This window comes from Salvelinus namaycush, chromosome 21 (genome assembly GCF_016432855.1).
Source record: "Salvelinus namaycush isolate Seneca chromosome 21, SaNama_1.0, whole genome shotgun sequence".
Lineage (NCBI taxonomy): Eukaryota > Metazoa > Chordata > Actinopteri > Salmoniformes > Salmonidae > Salvelinus > Salvelinus namaycush.
In genome coordinates, this window is record NC_052327.1 from 30,386,716 (window position 1) to 30,405,231 (window position 18,516).

Below are 18,516 nucleotides of genomic sequence, written 5' to 3' on the forward strand. Positions count from 1 at the left end.
ACATATTTATCTTGGGTTGTTTGAGGATAGCAGAGAATGTTAGTTTGGAGAGAAGATGGTTTTATATGGATGTACCAAGCACACAATAATTTTTAGACAGAAGAAAGGAAAGTGTTTTTTAAAGACTTGTTTAAGACTTACCATTTAATAGTATAGATGTACTGTATGAATAGAAAGAATCTGTTAATTATTTTTGTAGAAACTACAGTCTACACTTCTCTATACCAGGATTGGGCTAGGAACAGCGATTGAAAATTGATGAACTGAATTGCTCTGCAAGGACACAGCATTCAGTTAGCAACTACAGAGGAACACTGTAATTGATAATACACTACATGTATATGGACACCTGCTCGTCAAACATCTCATTCCAAAATCATGGGCATTAATATGGCTATAACAGCCTCCACTCGTCTGGGAAGGCTTTCCACTAGATGTTGGAACATTGCTGCGGGGACTTGCTTCCATTCAGCCACAAGAGCATTAGTGAGGTCAGGCACTGATGTTGGGCGATTAGGCCTGGCTCGTAGTCGGCGTTTCAATTCATCCCGAAGGTGTTCAATGGGGTTGAGGTTAGGTTCTTCCACTCCGATCTCAACAAACCATGTCTGCATGAACCTCGCTTTGTGCACCGGGGCATTGTCATGCTGAACAGGAAAGGGCCTTCCCCAAAGTTGGAAGCACAGAATAATCTAGAATGTCATTGTATGCTGTAGCGTTAAGATTTCCCTTCCCTGGAACTAAGGGGCCTAGCCCGAACCATGAAAAACATCCCCAGACCATTATTTCTCCTCCACCAAACTTTACAGTTGGCACTCTGCATCTCCTGGCATCTGCCAAACCCAGATTTGACCTTCGGACTGCCAGATTGTGAAGCGTGATTCATCACTCCAGAGAACGCATTTCCACTGCTCCAGAGTCCAATGGCGGTGAGCTTTACACCAATCCAGCCAACACTTGGCATTGCACATGGTGACCTTAGACTTGTGTGCAGCTGCTCAGCCATGGAGACCCATTTAATTAAGCTCCTGACGAATAGTTAATGTAATGACATTGCTTCCAGAGGCAGTTTGGAACTCAGCAGTATGCGCCTCAGAACTCGGCGGTCCCGTTCTGTGAGCTTGTGTGGCCTACCACTTCGCGGCTTAACCGTTCCGGGGAAGCTCTAGCAGGGAGAAACTTGACGAACTCACTTGTTGGAAAGGGGGGATTCTATGACGGTGCCACATTGAAAGTCACTGAGCTCTTCAGTAAGGCCATTCTACTGCCAATGTTTGTCTATGGAGATTGCATGGCAGTGTGCTCAATTTTATACACCTGTCAGCAACGGGTGTGGCTTAAATAGTAAAATCTACTTATTTGAACGGGTGTCCACATACTTTTGTATATATAGTGTACCTTCGGAGGGCAGAACTACAGCACGGCTTTCAAGATGTGTGTTGATGTTTGGAATTAGATTGGAAAAGTGATATGATATGCCTAGTTGACTTTAAAATGCTTCAGATGTGGCTTCATTTGATATCACATTAAGCCAGAGGCTGCCTGGCTGCCACCCTGAGCAGTTGAATCATATGCAATGTCAATAACCTCAGTGTTCCTATTTAGCACGTTTTGCTATCCAATTAAATGTGTAACCTAATTGATGACTAATATCCAGTTCATTCTTTACAGTCCTGTATACGTTAGTTACCAAAACTTATCGGATTGTATGACACAAATGCAAGGCATTTCATTTAGCATGTTTAGAATATGCAGACCGATGGCACAGCTGAATATGCTAAAAATGATAAACATTTATACTTTTACACATGGTCCCCTCAGTGATCTAACGATCTCTCTGTGTCCCCTGACAACAGTACATCAAGATCCCCGCCCCGTCCCCAGATGCCCCGGACGCACTACGAGTCTTCTCCTTCTACCTGTCCAGTGATAGCAAGGACAAACCTCAGGCCAGCTTCGACTGCACACACCAGTATGTCTCAAGGTAAGCACACACCACTGTTTTCACAGTCAACCACAGCCAGTTCAGTCAGATTGTGACCACAGGACTTCTGAGACACTGCTCTCTCTTACACTCTCTCTCCCATTGCCAACATAAGTAACCCTTGTCACAATGTGACCGCTTCAAATTACAGCTTATCCTCAGACAATGTTTCTTACCATTGCATGTATAATACAGTTCAGTCTTATTTTAGAACTACTCATAAACTCTGTCCTTTTGATTTAAGTAATTTTTGTTGAGCTCTTTTTTGTCTTTTGAGTTACTGTAAGCACCTATTTAGCATACTGTGTTGCTAAAGTTTGACAGTTGAGGTTGGTTGTCTCTAGACCTTTGACTTACACATGTCTGAGGACAGTGAGATCACAGTGTTTGGAACCATGTAGGGTTAGTTTGAGGGGTAGAGTTGTGACGCTCTGTTTGCCCTGCAGCTCAAAGTCTTGTGGCTTTACAATACTTCACTTGTTCTACAGCTTAATGCCTTAGCATAGGATGTGAGGAACAAGCATGAGGACAGAAGTCACAGAACCAGTCATGGGAGTGAGACACATGTCATATGTAGACAGAATCACACAAAACACATTTTCAAGAAATGCTGTATTGATTTGGAAGTAGTGTGAGATCTTTTGCTGCTATGTGAGCCTGATCTTATACTTGCCTCAGGGAGGGCAGGGAGCACCTGGAAGGCCAGGGCAGTATTCAGGACAAGATCACTGTGTGTGCCACTGATGACTCGTACCAGATGACCCGGGAGCGCATGTCTCAGGTGGAGAAGGACATCATGAGCAGGTCGGCCATCGAGATCAAGCCAGGCTCCACACGTGGTAAGTCTGCAGTCACAGGCTGCTTTTTCCTCTGCTGGCTGAGCTATGTCCAAACCAGCATCACACCGAGCCCTTTACCTTTGGGGATCAAGGGCAAAATAATGGAGGAGTTTTAATGTTCTCTGAAAGCTTCTAATCCATCGCCTTTTACCATCTTGTCCTGCTGATAATTGCCATATGGTGTGGAAGTTATTGCATAGTTGATCAAAGTACTGGGTTGCAATTATTCAAGCGACAGGGGAGGCCTCTTTTTCTTCTTCTTCTCCCTTCATTTAGGCCAGATTGCTCAGGCACGCTGCCAACCTGCCTGCCAGCTCCATTCATGTGATTGAGTTTGCCAGAAGTATGCACTAACAAGTCTCATGCTGAGTGGATGAAGTTCTGCCTAAGAGTTTAATTACAGTAGCTGTGATTCAATTAGTTTTCATCAGCTGAAATACTGAATTATTGTTTGCAGATTCTCTGAAGCAAAGGCCATAATTTACCATAAGTAGTTAAGAACTGACGAAGATCAGAATCAAAACCTGTTTGTGCCACTATGTAAAGAAATTATTGTGGGAGCATATTTTTTTATTTAACCTTTATTTAACTAGGCAAGCCAGTTAAGAACAAATTCTTATTTTACAATGAGGGCCTACCCCGGCCAAACCCTCCCTTAACCCGGACGACGCTGGGCCAATTGTGCGCCGCCCTATGGGACTCCCAATCACGGCTGGTTGTGATACAGCCCGGTATCGAACCAAGGTCTGTAGTGACGCCTCTAGCACTGAGATGCAGTGCTTTACACTGCTGCGCCACTCGAGAGCCCAGCATAGCAGTGCTGTTGATATCTTTATACAGCATGTGGGACCATTGGGATGTGCATTAGTTACATGTCATGCAGGAGGATGCATACACAGGTATACTTCTGTGTCTTCTGGTGGGTTCTAAATGGACATGTTACCGATGCTGTGTATTATAACCTGAACAGACGTGTAGAACTATGCTGTCTTTATGACATAATATGCATTTGTGGATTTAAGGCACGTAGAGCTCTTCTTTGCAGACACTGACAGTTTTACAGCTTTACACATATTGTCTAAAACATAAATAGAACATACTGCACAATCCATTTTCTACAGCTGTTGAAGCAAGCAGCACATTTTTACATTTGAACTTGTAGTCAATTAGCAGACGCTCTTATCCAGAGTGACTTACAGTTAGTGCATTCATCTTAAGATTGCTGTGGGACCAGGGACTCTGCTGTCCTGGCTTCAGGGGAAGCTGGCTCTACCATTGGGGTGCCAAGACAGAGAAGAACTTGGACTGGACTGGGCTGAGCTGCCTTCCCGTAGGGGTGGGAGTGCCAAGAGACCAGAGGTGGCAGAACACATGACATGCCATGCTGTTGAAATAGGCTTCTTGAGGGCTGTTGCACAATCCTGTTAAAGGTAGATGTTAGTCAAGTGAAAAGGAGGACGTCCACTTGCAACCTCAGCCTGGGAACATTGACATTGGTTTCATAAGGTTTAAGGCACACAACTGGACTCACTTTCCCACAGCATGGACAGGACAGTAAGGCACCCATTCAAAGGGAACTGAAATTAAAGGGTCATAAACTATATGTCATATGCGCTACTGTGTACACAAACTTCCTGTGGCAGCCAGCAGTATTTTTGTGGTACAGTAATTCTATGGCTATCTCCTCATGTTTCTACATACAAATGATGGTTTGCAGGAAAATGGCTATCATTTAGTTTTAATGTATGGCTCAAATACTTTCCCAGTGAAAAGATTGAAGAAATTCTGTAAAAGGCATTTTAAGGTCATCTCTGACCATTACTGTAACTGTACAAAACTGTCTTATAGAGGGAATGTGTTTTAGTTTAATATATTCAGTGGTGATAGAAGTATAGTGAATCTCCCACCACCTGTCTGCTAGTATTGAGGTTAAGAAGGGTTAGGCCTGGTTAGTTCAGTTAGTGTTGGGTCTGGTTAGTCCAGGTAGTGTTGGGTCTGGTTAGTCCAGGTAGTGTTGGGTCTGGTTAGTCCAGGTAGTGTTGGGTCTGGTTAGTCCAGGTAGTGTTGGGTCTGGTTAGTCCAGGTAGTGTTGGGTCTGGTTAGTCCAGGTAGTGTTGGGTCTGGTTAGTCCAGGTAGTGTTGGGTCTGGTTAGTCCAGGTAGTGTTGGGTCTGGTTAGTCCAGGTAGTGTTGGGTCTGGTTAGTCCAGTTTGTGTTGGGTCTGGTTAGTTCAGTTAGTGTTGGGTCTGGTTAGTCCAGTTAGTGTTGGGTCTGGTTAGTCCAGGTAGTGTTGGGTCTGGTTAGTCCAGGTAGTGTTGGGTCTGGTTAGTCCAGGTAGTGTTGGGTCTGGTTAGTCCAGGTAGTGTTGGGTCTGGTTAGTTCAGGTAGTGTTGGGTCTGGTTAGTCCAGGTAGTGATGGGTCTGGTTAGTCCAGGTAGTGTTGGATCTGGTTAGTCCAGGTAGTGTTGGGTCTGGTTAGTTCAGGTAGTGTTGGGTCTGGTTAGTCCAGGTAGTGTTGGGTCTGGTTAGTCCAGGTAGTGTTGGGTCTGGTTAGTTCAGGTAGTGTTGGGTCTGGTTAGTCCAGGTAGTGTTGGGTCTGGTTAGTCCAGGTAGTGTTGGATCTGGTTAGTCCAGGTAGTGTTGGGTCTGGTTAGTTCAGGTAGTGTTGGGTCTGGTTAGTTCAGGTAGGGTTGGGTCTGGTTAGTTCAGGTAGTGTTGGGTCTGGTTAGTCCAGGTAGTGTTGGGTCTGGTTAGTCCAGGTAGTGTTGGGTCTGGTTAGTCCAGGTAGTGTTGGGTCTGGTTAGTCCAGGTAGTGTTGGGTCTGGTTAGTCCAGGTAGTGTTGGGCCTGGTTAGTCCAGTTAGTGTTGGGTCTGGTTAGTTCAGTTAGTGTTGGGTCTGGTTAGTCCAGTTAGTGTTGGGTCTGGTTAGTCCAGGTAGTGTTGGGTCTGGTTAGTCCAGGTAGTGTTGGGTCTGGTTAGTCCAGGTAGTGTTGGGTCTGGTTAGTCCAGGTAGTGTTGGGTCTGGTTAGTCCAGGTAGTGCTGGGTCTGGTTAGTCCAGGTAGTGTTGGGTCTGGTTAGTCCAGGTAGTGTTGGGTCTGGTTAGTCCAGGTAGTGTTGGGTCTGGTTAGTCCAGGTAGTGTTGGGTCTGGTTAGTCCAGGTAGTGTTGGGTCTGGTTAGTCCAGGTAGTGTTGGGTCTGGTTAGTCCAGGTAGTGTTGGGTCTGGTTAGTCCAAGTAGTGTTGGGTCTGGTTAGTCCAGGTAGTGTTGGGTCTGGTTAGTCCAGGTAGTGTTGGGTCTGGTTAGTCCAGGTAGTGTTGGGTCTGGTTAGTTCAGGTAGTGTTGGGTCTGGTTAGTCCAGGTAGTGTTGGGTCTGGTTAGTCCAGGTAGTGTTGGATCTGGTTAGTCCAGGTAGTGTTGGGTCTGGTTAGTTCAGGTAGTGTTGGGTCTGGTTAGTCCAGGTAGTGTTGGGTCTGGTTAGTTCAGGTAGTGTTGGGTCTGGTTAGTTCAGGTAGTGTTGGGTCTGGTTAGTTCAGGTAGTGTTGGGTCTGGTTAGTCCAGGTAGTGTTGGGTCTGGTTAGTCCAGGTAGTGTTGGGTCTGGTTAGTCCAGGTAGTGTTGGGTCTGGTTAGTCCAGGTAGTGTTGGGTCTGGTTAGTCCAGGTAGTGTTGGGTCTGGTTAGTTCAGGTAGTGTTGGGTCTGGTTAGTCCAGGTAGTGTTGGGTCTGGTTAGTCCAGGTAGTGTTGGGTCTGGTTAGTCCAGTTAGTGTTGAGTCTGGTTAGTCCAGGTAGTGTTGGGTCTGGTTAGTCCAGTTAGTGTTGGGTTTGGTTAGTCCAGTTAGTGTTGGATCTGGTTAGTCCAGTTAGTGTTGGGTCTGGTTAGTCCAGTTAGTGTTGGGTCTGGTTAGTCCAGGTAGTGTTGGGTCTGGTTAGTCCAGTTAGTGTTGGGTTTGGTTAGTCCAGTTAGTGTTGGGTCTGGTTAGTCCTGTTAGTGTTGGGTCTGGTTAGAATAATGTCATCTTGTTAGGAGACGGCCTGAGAACACCAGGTAGTGTTGGGTCTGGTTAGAATAATGTCATCTTGTTAGGAGACGGCCTGAGAACACCAGGTAGTGTTGGGTCTGGTTAGAATAATGTCATCTTGTTAGGAGACGGCCTGAGAACACCAGGTAGTGTTGGGTCTGGTTAGAATAATGTCATCTTGTTAGGAGACGGCCTGAGAACACCAGGTAGTGTTGGGTCTCGTTAGAATAATGTCATCTTGTTAGGAGACGGCCTGAGAACACCAGGTAGTGTTGGGTCTGGTTAGAATAATGTCATCTTGTTAGGAGACGGCCTGAGAACACCAGGTAGTGTTGGGTCTCGTTAGAATAATGTCATCTTGTTAGGAGACGGCCTGAGAACACCAGGTAGTGTTGGGTCTCGTTAGAATAATGTCATCTTGTTAGGAGACGGCCTGAGAACACCAGGTAGTGTTGGGTCTGGTTAGAATAATGTCATCTTGTTAGGAGACGGCCTGAGAACACCAGGTAGTGTTGGGTCTGGTTAGAATAATGTCATCTTGTTAGGAGACGGCCTGAGAACACCAGGTAGTGTTGGGTCTGGTTAGAATAATGTCATCTTGTTAGGAGACGGCCTGAGAACACCAGGTAGTGTTGGGTCTGGTTAGAATAATGTCATCTTGTTAGGAGACGGCCTGAGAACACCAGGTAGTGTTGGGTCTCGTTAGAATAATGTCATCTTGTTAGGAGACGGCCTGAGAACACCAGGTAGCAGTAGAACATGCTACAGCGCTCCTCCCTCTGGTCTATAGGAGTGAGGAATACCACACACTGTGTGCGCTCTTTCAGTTAAGATGATAAGCCAAGATCCTAACTCTGTGATCACTGAAGATCCCATGGCACTTATTGCTAGAGTAGGACTTAACCCCACCGTCCTGGATAAACTCCCAACCTGGAACCATGGAGGACTTCTCCTCAGCCTGTTATAGGCTCACTCAATCATCATCACTTCTCTGCTGGGTCTGGTGCCAGTCTGACGTACATTACTCATGGTCGTGATACACTACACATTGGTGACAGATGGGATGAGGAACACCCATACAATATCAAGCTGAGCCATTATATAGTCTTTGGTGTAACCGTACATTTTGGGTGAATGCTACTGTTTTGGTTTCAATATTATCAACATGGTTGTGTCCAAACATGCGACTAATCTAATGAATACTCAGGGAGAAAAAGGTGTAGATTCACACGCAGAGCACGGCAGGTGTTAATTGCACCTTCGCAGAAGGCAGGAATAGTGGTCACAGGCAGGCAATGGTCATACACAGGTAGGCAAACAGGCAGGTGAATCAAAACTAAGACTGATGGCTATAACTGGTTCTCACAAACGAGCTAGGAAAAGGCTTTGTCGAGTCAAAACGAACAATACCTCACAAAGGCACAAACAGAATGAACTGAACAAAATAAGGAGCTGATGAGACCAGGTGAGTAACTAACACAGGTGAAATCAATGAACAAAAATGAAAGACAGTGCAAGGTTGACTAAGAAAATATATACAGAACCTTACAACTACTGTATCTAGTTACTGCTTAAAAAAAAAATTGAGCATTTTTCACAAATATTTTTCAGCACAAAGGAACCAACCCTTATCATATTTCTAATAAGTTAAGTATGTTTTAGTCAAGCATGTTCAGTGTTCTGCTGGTTTTGTGTAATAGCTATACAGTAGACAGACTGGCGCTTTGCAAACCTTCCCATAACCAACTACATGACAAGCATATTGAATTTATTGTTGTTCGCGTCTAGTCGCTGCATGTTTAAAATGTGGCAACACAGGCTATTTCACTACACTACAGGAAGATATTGGACTGTGAATTGTATGTGTCTTGAATCACAGTAGCTGTTACGACAAGCTCTGGAAACTGCATTGTATTTGGCTAAAGCAGAGATTTACCCTCAGGCCCAGAGTTGATTAAAATTATACCCTTTAATCTTACTGGGGTGCATAGTATATGTTGATGATATCCTCATTCCTCACATTATGAAAATGTCAGGAAGTTTTATGTAACTGTCATATAGGCGCCTTGAAGAATAGACATTTTGAAGACTTATTAATTAACCAATATGGTTTTAAAGCTAGAATCCTTAGCTGAAACAATAACAAAGCATTTCCCCCACCTCTGTTTTGGTAAAATACTGAGTGATTGGCCTTGAGAAATGAAACCACTCTCAGACAGCTATGGATGCAAGGACTGACCATCTATGATGTCAAAATGATCATTTTAACCATGCTTTGAGGCTATACAGTGTGTTTACATTTACAGTTGAAGTGGTAAGTTTACATACACCTTAGCCAAGTACATTTAAACTCAGTTTTTCACAATTTCTGACATTTAATCCTAGTAAAAATTCCCTGTCTTAGGTCAGTTAAGATCACCACTTTATTTTAAGAATGTGAAATGTCAGAATTATAGTAGAGAGAATGATTTATTTCAGCTTTTATTTCTTTCATCACATACCCAGTGGGTCAGAAGTTTACATACACTCAATTAGTATTTGGTATCATTGCCTTTAAATTGTTTAACTTGGGTCAAACGTTTCGGGTAGCCTTCCACAAGCTTCACACAATAAGTTGGGTGAATTTTGTCCCATTCCTCCTGACAGAGCTGGTGTAACGGAGTCAGGTTTGTAGGCCTCCTTGCTCGCACATGCTTTTTCAGTTCTGCCCACAAATTTTCTACAGGATTGAGGTCAGGGCTTTGTGATGGCCACTCCAATACCTTGACTTTGTTGTCCTTAAGCCATTTTGCCACAACTTTGGAAGTATGCTTGGGGTCATTGTCCATTTGGAAGACCCATTTGCGACAAAGCTTTAACTTCCTGACTGATGTCTTGAGATGTTGCTTCAATATATCCACGTAATTTTCCTCCCTCATGATGCCATCTATTTTGTGAAGTGCACCAGTCCCTCCTGCAGCAAAGCACCCCCACAACATGTTGCTGTCACCCCCGTGCTTCACGGTTGGGATGGTGTTCTTTGGCTTGCAAGCCTTCCCCTTTTTCCTCCAAACATAATGATGGTCATTATGGCCAAACAGTTCTATTTTTGTTTCATCAGACCAGAGGACATTTCTCCAAAAAGTACGATCTTTGTCCCCATGTGCAGTTGCAAACCGTAGTGTGGCTTTTTTATGGCGGTTTTGGAGCAGTGGCTTCTTCCTTACTGAGCGGACTTTCAGGTATTGTCGATATAGGACTCGTTTTACTGTGGCTATAGATACTTTTGTACCTGTTTCCTCCAGCATCTTCACAAGGTCCTTTGCTGTTGTTCTGAGATTGATTTGCACTTTTCGCACCAAGGTACGATCATCTCTAGGAGACAGAACGCGTCTCCTTCCTGAGCGGTATGACGGCTGCGTGGTCCCATGGTGTTTATACTTGCGTACTATTGTTTGTACAGATGAGCGTGGTACCTTCAGGCATTTTGAAATTGCTCCCAAGGATGAAGCAGACTTGTGGAGGTCTACAATTTTTTTTCTGAGGTCTTGGCTGATTTCTTTTGATTGTCCCATGATGTCAAGCAAAGAGGCACTGAGTTTGAAGGTAGGCCTTGAAATACATCCACAGGTACACCTCCAATTGACTCAAATTATGTCAATTAGCCTATCAGAAGCTTCTAAAGCCATGACATGATTTTCTGGAATTTTCCAAGCTGTTTAAAGGCACAGTCAACTTAGTGTATGTAAACTTCTGACCCACTGGAATTGTGATACAGTGAATTTTAAGTGAAGTAATCTGTCTGTAAACAATTGTTGGAAAAATGACTTGTGTCATGCACAAAGTAGATGTTCTAACCGACTTGCCAAAACTATAGTTTGTAAACAAGAAATTTGTGGAGTGGTTGATAAACGAGTTTTAATGACTCCAATCTAAGTGTATGTAAACTTCTGACTTCAGCTGTACATTGTTTCCAAACATTGGAGTGAAACAAGTTTTTATTTTGAGTTCTGATGGGGTAAAACAGTTCAACTAAGCTCATAAGTCATTTATAAGTTATATTCTTCAAGAATCAATGGGTACATATTATTAATTTAGAAGTCCAAAAATGGATGTAGCAACTGCAGATTCTAGCTTTAACATTATTACATTCCAGTTGTGCAACAACTGTGGACTTTTAGGTCAAATGGAGTGCATGGAGCCAGACATTATTTTACAGAGTATGTAAATCATCTAGGTCCATGTGTCATAGAGTGAATCAACTCGTTCACATAGTGTACAGTGCAGCTGGGTTCCAGCTTTACTTAATATAGTAGATACCAGTTATACCAGAACCACTCTGCTTCCATGAAGAGGCTGTGCTTTTCGTCCTATAGCAACCTTCAAAGCAGAGCTTCAACTTTTTTAATGAGATCAGGGTTGGGAGATATATCTATAAGCACCGCCACGTCCTGCTGGCTTGGAGCCAGGAGAATTAGTGCTGCAACAGGAAGAAAAGGCCTTTGTGTATGAGTGAGCAGTGAGGTGCTTAAGTTTCCATGCTCCTCTGCTTGCACAGGAGCCGGTTAACTTCACTGGCAACTATTTCACTGAACTCCAAGCCTGGAGCTGCGCACCAACACTTAAGTTTGTATGTGTACATGAGGCAGTTTGAGTTCTGGCTAAACATGTTTGTTCAGACGCTATTTCCTGCTAGGGATGCAAGGTGCTATTCCTGTGTGCAGTGTTTGCATACTGTATTTATGACAGACATCTGTCAAGACAAAGCACATCAGGTTTTGCTTCTGGCCCTTGTCTCACACATTATACCAGGCCTTTTTTGCATAACTGGCCTGAGGATTGGCCTGATGTTGAGTTGCTGGGCTCAGAGAAGTGTCCGTCTATTTTGAATCCTGTTCAGAGGCAGTTAGAACAAGCATAATCCTCCCATCCCGCTTGTCACATTTCCAGTGTACTGCTTGGCTTTCTATGAGCGCTTTAGATCATCCAAGTGATAATTGTGGTAATTGCTGAAACTTTCACTGACTGACAAGAGCACTAAACCACTACTCTTTACTTGGTAACAGTAGCTTAGATGTGTAAGAAGGTAGCTTTTATGTCTATAATATTGTTTGTATGTCACTAACATTGTTCTCATCAAATGGCACCTCTCTGTGTATCTACTTTTCTCTGTCAGGTAAATGTGTGAAGATCCAGAGGAAGCAGGGCCTGTCCTCAAGCATGGACAGCAGCAGCAACAAGCACTCCCCCAGCAACAAGAGGAGCGGGGCCCCCAGCCCAGTGGCACTCAGGCCCCTAAGAGACCGTATCATCCACGTCTTGGCCTTGAAGTTCTACAGGAAGCCTGAGCTGCTGCTGTGGCTGGAGAGGGAGAGGGCCAGTCCTAAGGACAAGGCTGACCTGGGAGCAGTACTGGACGATGTGAGACCTCTAAAACACGACACGACACTAAAACTGTACTGTGGCACTAGGCTGCAGGTGCATGGTAGGCGCTGGTTTCACTGACTGGAGATCAAACTCAATAACACACAACTTTTGCATATTGTAGTCCAATTGTCATACATTTGAAATTAATAAACCTAATCTATTTAGGTAAATGAAACACATGTAAAACATCACATCAACTTTAAAAGTGCCCCTGGGATTCAGGTGCATTTATAAGCCATTCTAAACCCCTCTAGGGGTTCCAAATGTAGACACTGCAAAGTAGCCTCGCTCTCTCTCGCGCGCTTTCTTGCTCTCTCTCTCACTTTCTCGCTCTCTTTGTCACAGAGCCATTCTATTTGTGGCTCTAACTGGACACAGTGCTGGTGTAAGTGCTGTGTTTACTATGAATTACTTGTTAATAGTGAACAATGTATTATTGAACTTTGACAGCCTGCCAGTTGATCCTTTTTTTTAACCAGGGTCAAAACTGCAACTAATGCTTTAAAGACAGACGGTTAAAATGTGTTTGTCATTGATTTGCAGGTTGCTAAACTGAATCCCAAAGACCACAGCTTTACTCTGAAGGATGAGTTCTACAGTCATGTCCAGAAGGATTGGCCCGGTTACCTAGAGGAAGAGAAGCAGCTCATCCATAGGCTCCTGGCTAGGTGGGTGTGGCTTGTACTTCTACTCACCCATCTTCTCTACCATCATACTCTCCTTCTCATTCTCACCAGTGAATATTTAAATATTTCCCTCTATATCAACATGATGTTGGGGTCGTGGTGGAGAGCCCCCCTTGTCTGTAGTTTATTTTAATGTAACATTGTAAGCTTCAGTACTTGGATGATTACCTCTCCTCAGTAGCGGGGGGGCTCTGATGCTTTTTGACAACGTGCTGGCACTAAGACTGTAGGCCCACTGGATTACTGTGGCAGGCTGCTGTGATCATGTTGAAAGGAGAGACTCTAAATGACTATTTCTCTGCACAGATAAATGTCTTAATGGGGGGGAGAAAAATTCTCTGCATGGTGTTGCCAAATAGCATTCATGTAGAGGACAGCAGCCTGGCTGAGCTTTTCAGAATGAGAGAGTGGACATCATTTTGGATGGATGTCCACGTCCTGCCTGCTTATTGTGCAACTGTTGCCCTTCTGTTTACAATACTGACTCAGATGTTAGAAAGAGCGTTTTGAATGTACAGGATACGGGTGCTGTTGACTTGCCTCACAACTATATGACCGTTCTTGAATCATAATGAAGAGCCTTTTCCTATAGTTTATCTCAGAGAGAAACTTCATTTGGATGTGATTAGTATCAGAATCCAACCAGGCTGGTAGCCTAGTCTGTCAGAGGATCTCATGTCTGGAATGTCCTGAAAGCCAGTGGTGCTTCCAGCAGATTCCATTGATCATCTAGTTAAAAAGGTAATGTGGCTGCTGTGGGAGGTATGATGGAACTCTGATTCCAGTGAGATTTCTGTGAGGAAGGAGCTGGAGGAAGCAGATTGCCAGTGGAGAGAGGAGTGTTTAGCCTAACATAGCCTGCATCTGGCACCATTGTTCTCCTCACTGAGATGACTGGACACTGCTCCGCCTTAGTGCCTGTCTGTTACAGATGTAATCTACAGATAGCCTAACACTTTGAAACATGCTGACAAACTTGTCAGTTTCACTCTGAGGTCAAGTGTAGAAAACTGGTGTGTTGTAAAATATTTTGGAGTGTAATGTCTGTCTGACAGCGTGGTTCTATTTGTTCTTTTGCAAATATTAATATAAACAGCCACATCTAAGGCATACTTTGCTTGTAATTTATGTATCTTGATCCTGAAGTTACAGTAACCAAATGGTTCTTTCTGTTTAGTTGTGTTATGTTTTCATCTGTGAACATGGCCCCACCTCTTTCACTTCACTGGAGACATACAATTGCAGTTGGAGTTTGAAGCATTATTTACAAACTAATACGTCTGTCCAAAGTCAAGTTTAAAGCTTCAATTATCTTCCCTAATATAAACGGAATAGCAAAGTAAAAATGTCTTCCCCTTCTAATGTTGCAGGAAACTGCAGCCACTGAGCAGCAGTAGCCAGTTGAAGAGTTTCCAGTCAAACCATTCATTCCACAAAACCCCTGGGGATTCTCCGTCACAACTAAGCCCGGTCAAAACTCCCTCTGTGGTAAATACCCACCTTCCTAACTCTAAAATAATTTCTACATCCTGCCCTTCCTCACTGTTTATTTTCTTGAGATTCATTAGAAATGAAAGAGAATGCAGAGATTAATTTCAAGGCTTAAATTATTTCTGTTTGATTAGTGGATCACTGTTATGCCTTTTGACAAGACATGGGCCTACTGCAGAATAAGATTGAGTACAGAAGAAATGAGAGGAACGTTTCTTGGTGTGGCAGCATCTGCTTTTTATTTATGGGAGTGCTGGAGGCAGTTCAGTCACTGCCGTTTTCAGGAGCCAGTTAGGATGTTTTAATGGTTAGTCTTCGCCAAAAAGTCTTACAGGTAAAACCTCTTCTCTACCCCTTCACATAGAAACGCCCATTTCCCTCTGAGCTATCTGATTGTCAGACCCCCAAGAAGCAAAGACTATTAGACCACAGTTTACCCCTGCAGTCCCTTTCCAATGGACACCTTGGTCCCATTGGAGCCCGTAGCTCATCTGGTCCAGGCAACACCAGTGTACAGACCAAAACAGAGTTTGAGAGAACCAACAATCACATCCAGGGAAGCCCTAATGGTCTCTACACACGGCACAAACTGGATGGTTCCTCCAGTATTCCGAAGCTGGAGAGGACAGAGCCGGTCCCAGCAGTACCAAGCCCCAAGGCCCCACAAACTGAGCCCTCCATCTGCACTGACCAGCAGCTAGCCAACGGCCAGCACAAAAAGAAGAAGTCCAAGAAGCACAAAGACAAGGAACGGGAGCACTTAAAACAAGACTGGATAGAGAACAGTCCCGACCTGAAGCAGTACCAGGAACATTTCAATGGTAAGAAAAGCTCCCTCTCATTCCCAATGTAACTTTCAACTAAATCATATAATTTTGAGACCTTGTTGACTAGAATGATAGCAGAAACAAACATGTTGATAATGATACGGTAATCATATCCAAGGGTATATTTACAGCAGAGTTTCCGATAGCCGGTAGTAGCTGATCATTTCTTTTTAAAAGCCAATAAATAAAATTGCCGCCGGTCAATTGTCCGGGTGAAGAAAAAATCCTATTGCAAAATAATGCTTTTTATCCTATTCATTGATGGAAATACCAGTCAATGTAAATACATTTAACTGGTCATGCTTATCGGTCTATAGGTACATTTGCATAATTTAGGGGAATTAAATTGGCACTTGTGTACAGTATATTTGTTATGTATCTTATTCATCACACACGTACAGCATCTCAAACAACAAACCATCTTGCAATGAGCTGGAGGCAGTATGCATTTTGAAAACATACTTAATTGTTTGAAACCTGAACATTTTAAAACATATTATGAGGGATGTCCTACCTTGCTTCAAAGTAGCCTAGCCAAAATCAGACCCTATCTGTGGCGGCAATTATTTTATCTAAACTTTTTTTCATTGTCCAGTAGCCTAGTCATATTAGCAACCCATGCTAGTTGTTGCATATTTGATCTCCCCTCTTTCTAAATATCTACCCCAACCTACATGTACATATTACCTCAATTACCTAGACTAAACTGTACATTGACTCGGTACCAGTACCCCCTGTATATAGCCTCGTTATTGTTATTTTTTAAATTTATTTATTAAGTAATTATTTTCTTAATTCTTATTTTTCTTAACTGCATTGCTGGTTCATTTGATTTGATATTTTAATCTCTGTCACATGAAACCGCTTGCATGTGTGGTGCCATTTTGACAACAGTATTTTCCCGCTAATTGTATTATGGAGCGAACGTTCGTGCTTATAATGTGAAGAAATAATAATTCATCAACATTTATAGCTAAATGTTCTGCTCTGTTGCAAAATAATCATTGCTTTTAAAAATATATATATATTTAGCCTAGGCCGACTGGTTGTATGCATTTGGGACCTGTCGTCCCACAGCTGTCCCAGAGTTTGTTTGGAATAGGCATTTTTTTCTAGACAAGCTGACCAATAAAATAGGTCAACGTTTCTACTATGGGGGATAGTAGATTGACATAGACTAGTGATTTTGCTGCTCATTACTCGTCTTGTTGTCCGAGGAAAAGTAAATGTGGACAGTTATTCTAACATCTACAAAGTGCACATCAGACTTCGGTAAGAAGGATCGCACAACATTGCATCCTTGACTTGCATGTTCTGTTAATATGAATGACTATAATCTAAAGGTGATTTCTGTCATTCTAAGCATCGTGGGTGGACGCCCTAATCTGGTTACGTATACCAAAGCACATGGGTCCGGTAAATTAAAACGCTGCCGGTCAAATATCCGGCGCCACATTTTCCTAACGGAATCCCTGATTTACACTACTTCTGGCCTATGCCCACATGGAAATCAGAGCAGTTTAATCATTAGAAGAAGCACCTAATCCGTTTATTTGAGCCAACAAGATTACAGCATAGACTGCCCAGTATTTGTATACATACGAATAAACACTTTCCATATATACATAAACATTGTCAAACACTCTCTGCATGTACAAAATAGCAAAGATCACAGTCAAAAGGTCTGTTTTTATTACCCATATTTATTGCAGTAGTAAAACTACTACCTCAATTGGAAAAGTATTATGAAACTTCAAAGGGACCTGTCCCAAATAGGTTAAGTGACTTATCTAGAAGGCTCATGGTGAATTGCTGTAGGTTTTCAACAGAGTGACACTAATCAGTGAGCTGAAGAACATTTCCAGTGGAAAAGGGTGCTGTGTATGTAGCTTCGGCCCCGAAGACGTGGATGTCGATTAAGGCAGCCCCTCCACCACCTCTCTGATTCAGAGGGGTTGGGTTAAAAGCGGAAGACACATTTCAGTTGAAGTCATTCAGTTGTACAACTGACTAGGTATCCCCCTTTCTCTTTCCACTAGCACCCCCCATTCCTTTCCCTGGCTAGTGTGTACATGATTGACTGTGGAACAGCTGGGTGACCCACGGTCCATCGAGTCAGCAGGCTGCTCTGCCTCCCAATCTGGGGCGCTGCTGGCGTCACCGCCTGCCTTGGAGCAGGTCTCTTATCAGTAGCACTGATAAACGACTCCATCAGCCTTAGTATATGAGCTTTTTCACGTTTGCATTGGCAGATTACATGAACCTTTTTTTCCTCTGCTTGTGTTTATCTCCAGACCATGAGGGGGCTAAAACACCTGTCACTCGTACGTCACCTGAAGAGCTGCCCGACTATTTCATGTAAGTTCAAACACACTGCTTCATTCATAAGTCCTCCAGAATCGCCCTGGGTTGCTGAGTGGCGCTGCTAGGTTGAACTGTTTTTTGAAGCCCATTCAAACTGTAAACATGGCAGAAGTGAAGCCAGTATGTGCTTTCAAAGTCTCAGGTTCTGTTACTACCATCTGTTGCTTCAATGTTTTCTTTAATGGGTTGACTACTTTAACTACTTCTGTTGTGAAAGGAAAGTGATTTGTTCAAAAAGGTCTGGATTCAGATTGAAAACATTCACATAAATAGTGGAAAATGTGAACGTTTAAATGGTCTGTCACATGTTCAGTAATAACAGAGCTTCACAGAGAATGACTTAGAAAACAAATGATCTAATGTCTTACATTTCCACATCTTCAGAACACATCTCTGTGAAATCATAGCTGAGTCAAAGGCCATTCATTCTGCTAATCTGCAGTGCCACCTGCTGGAGAGATGAATGCATGTTTATATAGATGGGTTGGTTGATTCCTGGATGTTCTGGTTTTCAGGGGAAATAGAAAGAGAGCCTGTGACACAACTTCCACTTTGGACGTTAACAAGGCGACACTCCATCTTAACTCATTTACTGGTTTGGTTGAACCTCCCCTGATAGTTTTTTCTTCTTCTAATCAAGATCATTATCTAGGGGATCTAGTTTAAGGCGTTTATTTTACGCCTGCTACGTGGCATAAAACAGACAGGGGTGGTTTAGATTATTACATGGAAACTATATTTAATCTCCAATGTTTGTTGAAAACGTAAATAAATGTGCACAATGAGCACTTGTTTTCTCTCAAATACTGTCTACATTCTGTATATTTCTGGCCCTTTGGACACTGTGTTAACAAACCTCCAGACAAGCTTCAATGCCATACAACACTCCTTCCGTGGCCTCC

At 43.3% G+C, this 18,516-nt stretch overlaps 1 protein-coding gene across 1 annotated transcript in view; it reads left to right on the forward strand.

The window, feature by feature from the left end:
• The window catches only part of LOC120066291 (RNA polymerase II elongation factor ELL2-like), a 41,613-nt gene that overhangs the window by 17,656 nt on the left and 5,441 nt on the right, over positions 1-18,516 (forward strand). The window contains exons 3-9 of the mRNA XM_039017572.1: positions 1,857-1,984; positions 2,663-2,823; positions 11,996-12,240; positions 12,790-12,914; positions 14,303-14,420; positions 14,788-15,244; positions 17,545-17,608. Coding sequence (XP_038873500.1) covers positions 1,857-1,984; positions 2,663-2,823; positions 11,996-12,240; positions 12,790-12,914; positions 14,303-14,420; positions 14,788-15,244; positions 17,545-17,608 — 1,298 coding nt within the window. The remainder of the gene's footprint in view (positions 1-1,856; positions 1,985-2,662; positions 2,824-11,995; positions 12,241-12,789; positions 12,915-14,302; positions 14,421-14,787; positions 15,245-17,544; positions 17,609-18,516) is intronic.